The sequence below is a fragment of the Carcharhinus amblyrhynchos genome, chromosome 22 (assembly GCF_965287045.1).
Source record: "Carcharhinus amblyrhynchos chromosome 22, sCarAmb.v2.hapA, whole genome shotgun sequence".
NCBI lineage: Eukaryota > Metazoa > Chordata > Chondrichthyes > Carcharhiniformes > Carcharhinidae > Carcharhinus > Carcharhinus amblyrhynchos.
Genome location: NC_137345.1, coordinates 1365781 through 1380606, shown reverse-complemented (window position 1 = coordinate 1380606; position 14826 = coordinate 1365781). Strand labels below are relative to the sequence as shown.

General features: G+C 46.0%; 1 protein-coding gene and 1 pseudogene across 4 annotated transcripts in view; one reads left to right on the top strand and one right to left on the bottom strand.

Moving 5' to 3' along the window:
* tfeb (transcription factor EB) overlaps positions 1 to 14826 on the top strand; it is a 114105-nt gene that overhangs the window by 83926 nt on the left and 15353 nt on the right. For all 4 annotated transcript variants that reach the window (XM_080209667.1, XM_080209668.1, XM_080209665.1 and 1 more), the window contains 2 exons: positions 902 to 997; positions 14694 to 14799. In XM_080209667.1, the coding sequence (XP_080065793.1) occupies positions 902 to 997; positions 14694 to 14799 (202 nt within the window). The remainder of the gene's footprint in view (positions 1 to 901; positions 998 to 14693; positions 14800 to 14826) is intronic.
* LOC145357161 (U1 spliceosomal RNA) lies at positions 6167 to 6319 on the bottom strand (annotated as a pseudogene).

The window sequence follows — 14826 nt, the reverse complement described above, 5'->3', positions numbered from 1 at the left end:
ATAGCCTAATCCTGCTTTCTCCCCTTAATATTAGAATCATAGAATGATAGAAATCATAGAATCCATACAGTGCAGAAGGAGGCCATTCAGCCCATTGAGTCTGCACCGACCACAATCCCACCAGGCCCTATTCCCTTAACCCCATGCGTTTACCCTAGCTAGTTCCCTGACACTAGGGTCAATTTAGTATGGCCAATCAACCTAACCTCTGATCCCATTCACCCCGAGTGCAATATCCAGCTGCCTCTTGAATACATTCAATGTTTTGGCATCAACTACTTCCTGTGGTAATGAATTCCACAGGCTCACCACTCTCTGGGTGAAGAAATGTCTCCTCACCTCCATTGTAAATAGTCTACCCTAAATCCTTAGACTGTGACCCCTGGTTCTGGACTCCATCAGGAACATCCTCCCTGCATCTACCCTGTCTAGTCCTGTTAGAATTTTATAAATCTCTATGAGACCCCCCCTCCTCATTTGTCTGAACTCCAGCGAAAACAATCCTAACCTGGTCAATCTCTCCTTGTATATCAGTCCTGCCATCCCCGGAATCAGCCTGGTAAACCTTCACTGCACTCCCTCGAGAGCAAGAACATCCTTCCTCAGAAAAGGAGACCAAAACTGCACACAATACTCTCGGTGTGGCCTCACCACCAAGGCCCTGTATAATTGCGACAACACATCCCTGCTCCTGTATTTCGAACCTCTCGCAACGAAGGCCAGCATGTCATTTGCCTTCTTGGAAAAGAGACTTGTGTCCACTTTACCCATAGTCTGTGTATTCTCCCCTGTCACACATGACTGGATAGGGTTTGATTGAGATAGAATTTGTGTTATTGATGTGGAGAGGACAGGCTGCAGTTACACTGATCCTCTTATTGACGACCCTGTCTGTTTCTAGATGGACGATGTAATTGACGATATAATTAGCCTTGAATCCAGTTACAATGATGATGTCCTCGGCTATACGGATCCTGCTCTACATGCACCAAATACTGTAAGTTCTCGGAATGTTAACAAAGCCTCTGAAATGGGACTGGGAGGTTTGCACTTTGTAACAACTTGCAGAATGGTTTGAGTTTCGTGCTCTGCTGAGTTAACCATAAGGTGTATTTCCTAAATGCGAATGCTGTGGCACCAGTGAGGAATATTTTCAGCTAAATGTTACGAGGGAGTGGAAATAGACACTGCCAGGCCTCCAGTCCGATCCCGTCATTAACGGATAAAGTTTCAACACTCATTCATTGGTCAGTTCAGTGATTTCACCAGAAATTCCAGGTTGAGTGGATGCTAAAGGAGATTGATCCGTTTCGCTGGTTTATTGTCCAATCAGTGAAGACGATGGTGTCTTTAATGATTGGTGAATGGTCATCTCCAAAGGTCGGGTAGCGGTTAGTTGTTGTCCTTATCTCACAGTCACTGTTTTTGGCTTTGCAATGTGATTTCTTTGTTGGTTGATTCTCTCTCTGATTGTGATAGGTTATAACTTCATAAAATGATAATTAAAGTAATCAGGAGTGAGTGACGCAGACTCTGAAGTGATACAATTGGTGCAAAGTTTATTTCTCACCCGCTGGTGTCTTACAGAAAGGGGCAAAAATTCTCTTGGTTTGGTTTCAATGGCACGTGTAGATCGTCAGCAATCTAATGTGTTTGGATCTTGTAAGTCTCTTTTTTTAGACCTGCAACTGCACAGTACAAACTTTATATTAAAAACAAAATATTAGCAAGAATAAAAAGATTTTCATCTCCTTGATAGTCCCCAGATATTCATGTTCATAAGAGATAGGAACAGAATTAGGCCATTTGGCCCATCGAGTCCATTCTGCCATTCGATCATGGCTGATATGCTCCTCATTCCCATTTTCCTGCCTTCTCCCCGTAAACCTTCACCCCATGACAAATTAAAAATCTGTCTCACTCCTCCTTCAACATACTCACTGTCTCAGTGTCCACCACACTTTGGGGTAGCAAATTTCACAGATTCACAAGCCTTTGGGAGAAGTAGTTTCTCCTCAGCTCTGCTTTACCTTATCTACCCCTTATTCTAAGACTATGACCTCCCATCCTAGAATGCCCCACAAGAGAAGCATCCACTCCCCATCTACTTTGATCATCTTGTATACCTCAATTTGATCACCCCTCATTCTTCTAAATTCCAGAGAGTATAGGCCTAAACTGTTCAATCTCTCTTGATTTGGTTTGATTTGATTTAATGTCATAGGTATTAACTTACAGTGAAAAGTATTGTTTCTTGCGCGCTATACAGACAAAACAATCTGTTCATAGAGAAGGAAAGGAGAGAGTGCTGAATGTAGTGTTACAGTCATAGTTAGGATGTAGAGAAAGATCAACTTAATGCGACATAGGTCCATTCCAAGGTCTGACAGCAGCAGGGAATAATCTGTTCCTGAGTTGGTTGGTATGTGATCTCAGATTTTTGTATCTTTTTCCTCACGGAAGAAGACAGAGGAGAGAACGTCCGGGGTGCGTGGGGTCCTTAATTATGCTGGCTGCTTTGCCGAGGCAGCGGGAAGTGTAGACAGAGTCAATGGATGGGAGGCTGGTTCAATCCTTCATCCCTGGAATCAGTCTAGTGAACCTCCTTGAACTGCCTCCAATGGCACTCCAGTCAGACTCCAGACTGCACAAATTGGGGTTAAGGAAACCACTTGCAGAGAAGTTTTTGTCCCTTACATTGTCAGGAGTGTCATGGTGTCAGTTTGAAGATGTGTTCATGGACAGCAGTCTCCCTCAGCGGTTTACATGTCCTCCACACTCCATTTGGATGCTATCTCCTGCACTGCCTTCTACCTGTGAACCTGGCGTACCGCTTCTGTTCAAACCTATTTGACCTGTCCACTCCATCCCAGTGATAGCCAAGGGTAGAGGTTAAACCTATTGGAGGGTGATGTAGGGACACCATACACTGACTTTTCATTTTTATTCTTGGACCCCCTTTCCTTCTTGGTCCTGATCAGTCCTGTGGTGGGTCTCCATCTGTCTCTTCCTCACAGAGGAAGCGATCCTTCACCATTGATATGTCGTGTGAGTGGTTTCTGTGTCTCGAGGAGCATCCATGACGTCTTTTCTCTGTTGCTCCTCCTGAGCCACTCCTTTGCCCACGGTGCACATTTCTCTTGTTTTGTCACTTTCTCTTCTTCCTTCAGCTTTCTCACACAGTGAGTGTTTGGGATCTGGAATGTTCTGTTGGGAGCATGGTGGAGGCAGCTTCAATCAATGTATTGTAGCGGGCATTAAAGGATTGTCTGAATAGAAACAGTCTGCAGGGATATGGGGAAAAGGTAGGAGAATGGCACTAAATAACGATGCTGTATTGGGGAGCTGGTGCAGATGGGATGGGCCAAATGGCCTCCTTCTGCATTGTAACAATTCATTGATTCTGTGATCAGCTATGTGGCCAGTTACTATTGTGCTGATTATGACTGACACGCAGTAACATGCCAATCCAAAAGTACCATGTGGGGGCCCTATGGAAGTCATAGGACCCTGGTTTAAATAAAATGTCTTTTGCCAACTCCAGACAGACGTCTGGTTGCGTTGAGGGAGCTATTTTGACAGAATGGTGCTGGCTACAGGAAATGGTAAATCATACACTCATCATTTTCGGGGCAGTAATACCCCATTTCCTTTGGGTCCTCCCCCGAAAGTCAGGACAGGTTTTGAAAGCCATTGTGTGGGGCTGGCTTTGCGAAGGGAACTGTGACAATTTGTTGCTCGCAGGCTGAGGGTTTGCACACGCACATTCTGAGAAATTGCCCCCTGTGTGCTCATCAGCCGTTTTGTCTGTGTGCTCAGACTCAGGGTTAAACCCGGAAAATTGCCCCGGAGAGTGAGGGAGACGTTCCAGTGCTGCTGTCAGCAGCACAGCCAAGATTTGTTCAGTCTGTCATTCTGAGACAGATCCTCAGTGTTGCAGTTACCAGTCTGTGCCAGCCAACACTTGTTACATTTATCTGATACTCTCACTGCTGCCAAAGAGAATTGATCTCAATTTATTAAAGAACTTCCATCCACTGATGGCGTGGAAAGATTCTGGGTTCGCCATCATTCCTTTGGATGAAGGATATTCATTTTGGAAGGTCAGTTTTCCAGCTCAGCTTGACATGGGAAGCCACGCCTCGATGACTGTTCCTTTAAAACCTGAATCATCCAACCCCGTACCTCCATGTTGTCAGCCTGACTGGCTAACATTCATTCTTGGAAGAACAGACTTCTCCTCTAGTGGAACATTGCATAGACTGAAGCTATTTGTGTGGAGTTTGCACACTCTCCCCGTGTCTGCATGGGTTTCCTCCGGCTGCTCCGGTTTCCTCCCACACTCCAAAGGTGCGCAGGTTAGGTGGATTGACTATGTTAAATTGCCCTTTAGTGCCCAACAATGTGTAGGTTAGATGGATTAGCCATGGTAAATGTTTGGAGTTACAGCGATAGGATAGGGGAGAGGACCTGGGTAAGATACTCTGTCAGAGATTCTATGCAGTCTCGATGGGCCAAATGGCCTCTTCTGCACAGTAGGGATTCTGTCATTCCACGACACTACAATCTCTGTAACTTTACTCTGGATTGCACTCCCCATTCTGGTCCCTGTCTAAGCCCAAACCAATAAAGTCAATTAATGATTGCACAGTGAAACAACGGAGATTGGAGAGGGCAAACCAGACAGATGAATTGGAACTGGAAATTAGACACTGACTAGGAAACAGCCACAGAATAGTTGTAATATTACAGCACGCACCAAACCCTAATATTACAGCACGCACTAAGCCCTAATATTACAGCATGCATTAAGCCTTAATATTACAGCGTGCACTAAGCCTTAATATTACAGTACGCACCAAGTCCTAATATTACAGCACACACTAATCCCTAATATTACAGCACGCACTAAGTCCTAATATTACAGCACGCACTAAGCCTTAATATTACAGTACACACTAAGTCCTAATATTACAGCACACACTAAGTCCTAATATTGCAACACACACTAAGCCCTAATATTACAGCATACACTAAGTCCTAATATTACAACACACACTAAGCCCTAATATTACGGAATGCACTAAGCCTTAATATTACAGCATGCGCTAAGCGTTAATATTACAGCATGCACTAAGTCCTAATGTTACAGCATGCGCTAAGCCCTAATATTACAGCACGCGCTAAGCCTTAATATTACAGCACGCACTAAGCATTAATATTACAGCACGCACTAAGCCCTAATATTACAGCACGCACTAAGCCTTAATATTACAGCACGCACTAAGCCCTAATGTTACAGCACACACTAAGACCTAATATTACAGCACGCACTAAGCCATAATATTACAGCATGCACTAAGCCCTAATATTACAGCACGCACTAAGCCTTAATATTACAGCATGCAGTAAGCCCTAATATTACAGCAGGCAGTAAGCCCTAATATTACAGCACGCGCTAAGCCCTAATATTACAGCACACACTAAGCCCTAATATTACAGCACGCACTAAGCCATAATATTACAGCATGCACTAAGCCCTAATATTACAGCATGCGCTAAGCCCTAATGTTACAGCACGCACTAAGCCCTAATGTTACAGCACGCAGTAAGCCCTAATATTACAGCACGCGCTAAGCCCTAATGTTATAGCACGCAGTAAGCCCTAATATTACAGCACGCACTAAGCCCTAATATTACAGCACGCACTAAGCCCTAATATTACAGCACGCGCTAAGCCCTAATATTACAGCACGCGCTAAGCCCTAATGTTATAGCACGCAGTAAGCCCTAATATTACAGCACGCACTAAGCCCTAATATTACAGCACGCACTAAGCCCTAATATTACAGCACGCACTAAGCCCTGCATTTGATTGTCCAACAGAGATGAACAAAATCTGAGACTCTCTAAATTCATTGGATGAATGTTTCTATATTGAAACCAATGCTCCTCTTCTCATCCGTGTGGTAGGAAACAAATGATGGATCAATTTAATCCCAAACCCCCGAGACCTGGAGAGCCCCTCTGCTGACCCACCTTCTCAGGATGTCTGTTATTTTTGTTGACCAGCAGCAGAGGTCTTGTGATTCACAAGCTCCGTCTGTCTAATGTGGACTTGAAGAACCCAGAATCGGCCAGGCCCGAGCTGGGCACGTTTCCAGGTGACTGACCCAGGGGTGTAGTACCACAAATTTTGCAGTCGAGTATCCCATATTTGGGGACATCGCAGGTGTCAGCACACCCGGAGTGCAATGGGATAGCCTCGTCCGGGGCAAACCACCTGCTTGATCTTGGTTTCACCCCTGCCAGGCAGCACAAAATATAGCAATACAAAAAGGTTGGATGTTGTAGGAAGTTCACCAATCAGATGGTGACGTCTTCCTTGTACCTTGTCTAGGTGTGTGAGGTGGATGTGAGGTGTGTCAGCACATTCACAGGGAGCAAGATATTGGATCTGGATGGCTTTTGATTTCTTGGGGGGGGGGGGCGGGGAAGAAACGAAGAGGATGCGGAATTTCTTGTGCAGTTCTTTGCTTTTAATCTGAGCAACTCAGCACAATCTTTGACCCGTTGCAAACCAGGGACGTGCTTAATCTCAGCTCCTTTTTTTTGCGAAAGCTTCTGATGTAAACATTAACAATGTTGCTTCCAGAGGTTAGTCTTTAAACTGCTGGGAACAAGCTAAAATGTCATGCTGTTTCTACACATCCAGTAAAGAGCTGGGAGTGTGAGAGAGGGGGGTGGGTGTGTGAAGGTTAAAGTTCTCTCTCATTCTCCTCAATGTGACCGTAGCCTTGAGCTGCTCCCCACCACAGCAACCGCACCCCCCCCACCCACCCCCACCATCCCCAGCAATGCCTGTCTCTGAAAACAGTGAAAGCGTTCAGGAGAAAAGCAAAATCAGGGGCATTCTCCAGGTTCCAAACTCTCCAAAATTCCAGCAGGTAAGATCTCTGCCTGAATACTGCACACAGTAAATGTAGCATTGATCCATTGGATTGAGATAATCCAACGGCACTGTGTGTGTGTGTGTGTGTGTGTGTGTGTGTGTGTGTGTGCATTCTGATAAAGATTGCTCCAGAGAGTCAGGTTTGGAGTTCCCTGTGCATTATTATAGCGGGCCTTATGTTGCCCACTCTTAGTAGATGGAAAATAGATTTTTACTCTCTCTGTTTCTATTTTTTCCCACTCGAATTTTCGCTACTTTTCTTGAAGGTTCTGCCAGGAACCAACCTTCTGCTTCTTTGTTCTGGATCTTTCTCTTTCTCTCTCCTCCATTCTCTCTCTCTTTCACTCATTCCCTCTCTCCTCCCCCCATTCTTTCATTTTCCCATTCTCCTCTGTCCTTTTCCCATTCTCTCTCTCTCTCCCCCATTTTCTCTCTCTTTCCCCCATTCTCTCTCTCTCTCTCTCTCTCCCCATTCTCTCTCTTTCCTCCATTCTATCTCTCTCTCACTCTTTGCCTATCTTTCTACAACTTTTCCTTTTTTTGTTCTTGTTTCTCAGTAATCCTCTATTTCTCTCACTCTTCCTGATCTGTCTGTTTCATGTTTATGGCTTTCTCTGTCTTTCTATATTTGTTAATGTCTCTTTCCCTATTTCTCTTTGTCCCTTCCCCATTCACTCTCTCTTTCCCCATTCTCTCTCTCTTTCCCCCACTCTCTTTCTTTCCCCCATTCTCTCTCTCTCTTTCCTCCACTCTCTGTCTCTTTGCCTCTCACTCTCTCTCTCTCTCCCTGTCTCTGACCATTTCTCTGTGTGCTTCTATTTGCTGATAATAAAATTGTCTTGGTTCACCGTTGCTGTCTGACCAGAACTGTTTACAGATCTGTTGAAATATCAGATTAAACCGTCTGACATCAGTGAAGAGATAGCGAACACACTGTTTTTTTGAGAAGTTTGAAATACTGATGTTTCTGAAATTTGGTGCATGCTGTTTGCAACTGTAAAGGAGGGAGATTGGAGATGAAGTGCTGTGAGACACCCTGATATTTGCTACCTACATGCAATGCCTTCAGTTGTGTAATGGAGTTACACTGCACTCTTGTGTGTAACTGACCCACGACTGAGTGAAACCTTTATCACCACAGTCCAGCTTTGGTAATGTAAATGATTAGGTCACAGTTTATAACGGGCCTCACAGTAAGCTTACGCAGAATCTATCTCCTTTCTTGTCTCTTCGTATCTTGATCTATTTATCAAGGGGTCAATGGTGACTCAATGGATGGTGCATTCTTTGCTGAGTCAGAAAGTGTGGGTTCAAGTTCCACGCAGAGACTGACACATATTGCAAGCTGTCACTCCGCACTGCCAATATTCAGAAGGGACTGAGGGAGTGCTGCACTGTCACAGGGTCAGTGCTGAGGCAATGCTGCACTGTCAGAGGGTCAGTACTGAGGGAGTGCTGCACTGTCAGAGGGTCAGTACTGAGGGAGCGCCGCACTGTCAGAGGGTCAGTACTGAGGGAGTGCCGCACTGTCAGAGGGTCAGTACTGAGGGAGTGCTGCACTGTCAGAGGGTCATTACTGAGGGAGTGCTGCACTGTCAGAGGGTCAGTACTGAGGGAGTGTCGCACTGTCAGAGGGCAGTACTGAGGGAATGTCGCACTGTCAGAGGGTCAGTGCTGAGGGAGTGTCGCACTGTCAGAGGGTCAGTGCTGAGGGAGTGCCGCACTGTCAGAGGGTCAGTGCTGAGGGAGTGCCGCACTGTCAGAGGGTCAGTGCTGAGGGAGTGCTGCACTGTCAGATGGTCAGTACTGAGGGAGTGCCACACTGTCAGAGGGTCAGTACTGAGGGAGTGCTGCACTGTCAAAGGGTCAGTACAGAGAGTGCTGCACTGTCAGAGGGTCAGTACTGAGGGAGTGTCACACTGTCAGAGGGTCAGTACTGAGGGAGTGCTGCACTGTCAGAGGGTCAGTACTGAGGGAATGCTGCACTGTCAGATGGTCAGTACTGAGGGAGTGCCACACTGTCAGAGGGTCAGTGCTGAGGGAGTGCCACACTGTCAGAGGGTCAGTACTGAGGGAGTGCCGCACTGTCAGAGGGTCAGTACTGAGGGAGTGCCACACTGTCAGAGGGTCAGTACTGAGGGAATGCTGCACTGTCAGAGGGTCAGTACTGAGGGAGTGCCGCACTGTCAGAGGGTCAGTGCTGAGGGAGTGCCACACTGTCAGAGGGTCAGTACTGAGGGAGTGCCACACTGTCAGAGGGTCAGTACTGAGGGAGTGCCACACTGTCAGAGAGTCAGCGCTGATGTTCAGCACTGTTGTTTCCTTTGGATGAAATAATAATAGCAACTTGTATTTGGAACCAAGGCCCCATTTGGTCTCTCAGGAGATTATGAAATATCCCATAGCGTTATGTTGAAGAAGAACAGAAATTAAAATCCTTCCCTGGTATCCTGGCCAGTATTGGTGTTTATGGGATCTAACTGTGCACAAAAGGGCTGCTACATTTGTTACATTACAACAGTGATAATAGATAAAAATACATGTAGCTATATATGAAAAAATGAGCCAGATAAAGTGGCACAGAAATGACGCAGAGAGACAGATAGAGATAGAGAAAACAAGAGATAAATAGAGAGAGAGAGATGGGTCTGGAGAGAAGTTGATGGAGAGACTTGAAGAAGCAGTGAGGCTGAAGGAGCGACAGGAAGAACTGGAGCGATTGAGAGAGACATTCATGGAGATGAAAATGTGAATGAGATAAAGAGAGACAGACTATTGGAGATAAAATGAAAGAAAAGTAGAAATGGAGAAATAGAGATCCAGAGGCAGAGAGGAGAGAGATCAATGAAATTGATCCAGATAGAGATGAAAGCGTGGCATAATGATTGGCACTGCTGCCTCACAGTGGCAGGGACCCAGGTTTGATTCCCGGCCTGGGTCACTGTCTGTGTGAAATTTGCATGTTCTCCCTGTGTCTGCGTGGGTTTCCTCCAGGTGCTCCGGTTTCCTCCCACAGTCAAAGACGTGCTGGTTAGGTGCATTGACCATGCTAAATTCTCCCTCAGTTTACCTGAACAGATGCCAGAGTGTGGCAACTAGGGGATTTTCACAGTAACTTCATTGTGGTGTTAATGTAAGCCTTACTTGTGGGACGAATAAATAAGCTTAAGACTTAAAATGTTAGAAGTGGTGAGCAATAGAGATGCAGAGAGAGAGCACCAGAAAGGGAGGTGGAGAGAGACTGATGGAAAGAGAGAGAGCAAAAAGGAATGACATCCCAGTGATCCATCAGATTAGCTGACGGTTATGAACAGTGTTAGCTGGGTTTGCAGACACTGAACATTTAGATTCACTTTATCAGATAGTTTATCTGGGTCAGATACAGTGTGATCGAGCTCACCTGGGAGAGTTGTATTTTTTGTAGAAAAGTAGCTGATGGAACATTTTCTGGATCGCTGACCTGGGCGTGTGAAGAAGCTGTGTCAGGATTCATTGACCCGGAGCCCAGGAGCCGGTTGGATCTGGCTTTAAGTCTGATTTTTTTCCTTTTGCCCTGAAGGTGGTGAATCCGTGTGAAAGTCATGGGAAGGATCACCGCCCCCTCTCTAGATAGGCTGAGGGGCCATTCACCAGGAACTTGGTGAGCAAGTGTTAGTGTGTTGTTTAACCGTGGAAGGCATTACGGCTGTGCCAGATCCCACTGTAGCCCCAAGGCAGTTTGGGAACAAATGGTTTGAGAATCATGGGATTGGAAATCCTCACGCAGGGTGTGGCCCGGTGGTTAGCACTGCTGCCTCACAGCACCAGAGACCCAGGTTTGATTCCCAGCTTGGGTCACTGTTTGTGTGGAGCCTGCACATTCCCTCAGTATCTGTGTGAGATAGAAGGAAATTTGGCCGATTGGATAAGTAACTGGCTGTCTCATAGAAGACAGAGGGTGGTGGTGGAGGGAAAATTTTCAGACTGGAGGCCAGTTACCAGCGGTGTACCACAGGGATCAGTGCTGGGTCCTCTGCTATTTGTGATTTTTATCAATGACTTGGAGGAGGGGGCTGAAGGGTGGGTTAGTAAATTTGCTGACGACACGAAGATTGGTCGAGCAGTGGATGAGATGGAGGGCTCTTGTAGGCTGCAAAGAAACATTGATAGGATGCAGAGCTGGACCGAAAAGTGGCAGATGGAGTTTAACCCTGATAAGTGGAGGTGATTCATTTTGGTAGGACAAGTTTGAATGCAGATTACAGGGTCAACGGCAGGGTTCTGAGGAATGTGGAGGAACAGAGAGATCTTGGGATTCATATCCACAGATCTCTGAAGGTTGCTACTCAAGTGGATAGAGCTGTGAAGAAGGCCTGTAGTGTGTTAGCGTTTATTAACAGGGGGTTTGAGTTTAAGAGCCGTGAGGTTATGATGCAACTATACAGGACCTTGGTGAGACCACATTTGGAATATTGTGTGCAATTCTGGTTACCTCACTATAAGAAGGATGTGGAAGCATTGGAGAGAGTGCAGAGGAGATTTACCAGGATGCTGCCTGGTTTGGAGGGAGGTCTTATGAGGAAAGGTTGAGGGAGCTGGGGTTTTTCTCTTTAGAGCGGAGGAGAACGAGAGGTGACTTAATAGAAGTTGATAAGATGATGAGGGGGATAGATAGAGTGGATGTTCAGAGACTATTTCCTCGGGTGGATGTAGCTGTTACTAGGGGGCATAACTATAAGGATCATGGTGGGAGATATAGGAGGGATATCCGAGGTGGATCCTTTACGCAGAGAGTGGTTGGGGTGTGGAATGCACTGCCTGCTGTGATAGTGGAGTCGGACACTTTAGGAACTTTCAAGCGGTTATTGGATAAGCACATGGAGCACATCGGAATGATAGGGAGTGGGATAGCTTGATCTTGGGTTTGGACATAGCTCAGCACAACATTGAGGGCCTAAGGGCCTGTACTATGCTGTACTGTTCTATGTTCTATGACTGGAGTTGAGATACAAATCAGTATGATCTAACGGAATGGTGGAGCAGGCTCAGGAGGAAGAATGACCTCTGCATCTATGTTCCAATGGGATAATAGATACTGATTTAACAGTGCAGGAAGGTCAGACAGGAGCAGTGAGCAAGGTTGGATTTGAAGTTGAACTCACTGTAAACAGTGTAAATGAAGTGAATGAACATTGCGGGAGTGTTTGCTGATTCACAGCAACAGTTTGCCGTTAACAGGATTGTGTACATCATTTTGTACCTGGCGTGAAGCTGCCCAGTTTGGTGAGTTTTTGTTTATTCTGTAGAATAGGTGAGAGTTTTATGGGATGTGGCTTGTCAGTGAGACCCGAAGCAGAGGCTCTTTCACATCACTGTGATTTGTAAAAGGAATGGGCTCGCCTGCGTCCTGCACCCTGCGCCTGCACCCTGTGCCTGTACCCTGCGCCTGTATCCTGCACTTGTATTCTATACCCTGCCCTTGTACCTTGCACCTGTACCCTGTACTCTGCATCTGTACCCTGTGCCTATACCCTGAACCTGTACCTTGCACCCGTACTCTGTACCCTGCACCTGTACCCTATACCCTACACCTGTACCCTGTGCCTTGCACCTGTACTCTGCGACGGTACCCTGTGCCTTGCACCTGTACCCTGCGCCTGTACCCTGAGCCAGTACCCTGCGCCCATACCCTGCGCCCGTATCCTGCACCTGTGTCCACCTCATTGAAGGCTGACACTTTGGCATCATTGAGTTGTGCTTTATCAGGTTCTGCTGCCAGGCTGATACACAGAGTGAGAACCTACAGGGAGAGGAAAACGCAGGAACTGATCAAACAGCAAGAGACGAGGCTGATGAAGAAACCTTGAGCTTCCCTGCTCTTCAAAGAGGCCACTCATTGGTCTAAGCTGATGTTTATGTTCCACACAAGCCTCTTTCCAGCCCGATCAGCGTATCCTCTCTTCCATTCCTCCCTCCCCCGTGTTTATCCAGCGTCCCCTTAAACATGTTGGTGTTTCAGCTCAGTACCCCCTGTGACACTGAGTTCCAGATCCTCCCCACTCTCTGGCTGACATTTCTCCTGAATTTTCATTTGGATTTGTTAGTGACTATCTTGTAATTGTGGCTGGCCTACATTAGCCCTCAATATATTTTAAAGACCTTCATTGTGTCACATCTCGGCCTTTTCCTTTCAAGAAAGCAGAAGCCCAAACTCGATCAGTCACCCCTGATAGCTTGTAACCTCCCGTTTACATGGATGATCAGAGAACTGTTTCCTATCTCTTGTCCAGTGTGCTTGTATATTTTTGGATTTTTTTATCCTGATGGAGAAAGAGGAGACTGAGAGAAGGGAGGAACTTCCCAAAGTGACAGGGGTAGGATCGTGGAAATGTCCGTTCAGATATAACCGAGATTATCTTGGAGTGACTACAGTCTGTTGGGGTTCAGTTGGTTTGGGAGCAAGAAAACTCACAACAACAGCAATGTGATAAAGACCAGATAATCTGTGTTATCGATGTTGGTTCAATGACTAACATTGGCTGGGACACTGGGGAGAACTTCCCTGATCTTCAAAGAGAGTGATGGGGATTTCCAAACACACCTCAAAGAGCAGAGCACTTCATTTAACATCTCATTTCATTCAGTGCCTTCAATAATGCAGCACTCTCTCAGAGCTGTGCTCAGAGTATCACTGTATGAGGTGTTCAGGTCTTTGGGTGGGAGTTTAACCCACAACCTGTGACTCTGAGGTGAGAGTGCAACCCACTGAGTCACAGCTGATATTCACAAAGTGAGCCAGGATTTCCTTCATCTGATTTGATTTGATTTATTATTGGCGCGTGTATTAACTTACAGCGCAAAGTATTGTTTCTTGTGCGCTATACAGACGAAGCATCCCGTTCATAGAGAAGGAAAGGACAGAATGCAGAATGTAGTGTTACAGTCATAGGTAGGGTGTAGAGAAAGATCAACTTAACGTGAGGTAGGTCCATCCAAAAGTCTGATGGCAGCAGGGAAGAAGCAGTTCTTGAGGCAGTTGGTACGTGACCTCAGATGTTTATATCTTTAATGATGTGATTTTTGATCTGACTTATGCCAAAATTACATAAATACTTTTGTCAGATTCTAAGCAACTGTAATGACCTCAACGAGGCCCATGAGGTGGGGCTTCTGGAGTATGAGCTCCCTGATTGAGGTAATGATTGTCTGCCATATATATATATTGAGATTCTGACTGTGTACCTGGGGCACTCTTAAGAATGGAGATTGGTTTGTAAATAAAGGGAACCTGGTGAGGGGACGCCAGCCTCTGAGGAGATATTTCAGCCACCAATGCTGCTTATTTCCGGAGAAGCTAAAGCGGGTCTGGAGGACAGTCTGGAACTTTGCCCCCCTCCTCTTTATCTGACAGATGTTATGAAAGCTGCAAACTGAGGTCAACATTTATGGAGATCAGCCATCACCCATCGGAGAAAAGGACCCATGGGGACAAGGGTGGAGATGGAGCTGTTTAATCCTGATCGTTGCCACAACAACAATAAATTTTATTTAGATAGTGCCCCAGTGAAATCGAACATCTCAAGCTGCTTCTCATGGGCTGTTTAACTCTGAGTCACAGACAACGATGTGAAGAATGGTAAGCTGGGTCACTGAGGCTGCTGGTGCGTTCCTCTCCACCGTGGGTAGGATTGTGTGGCTTTATTCAAATTCCAGCATTCCAGACTGATTATTGACATGTTTTCTCTCATTTCCTTTCCTTCAGTTGCCTCTTTCCACGAGTCATTTGGAAGTTTATTCAGGCCATGGGATTCCAGCACCCACCAGCACTTCATGCCCAGCCAATATTGCCATTAAAAGGGAAATGTCAGGTAAACTGTAATGTATTAACACAGCGT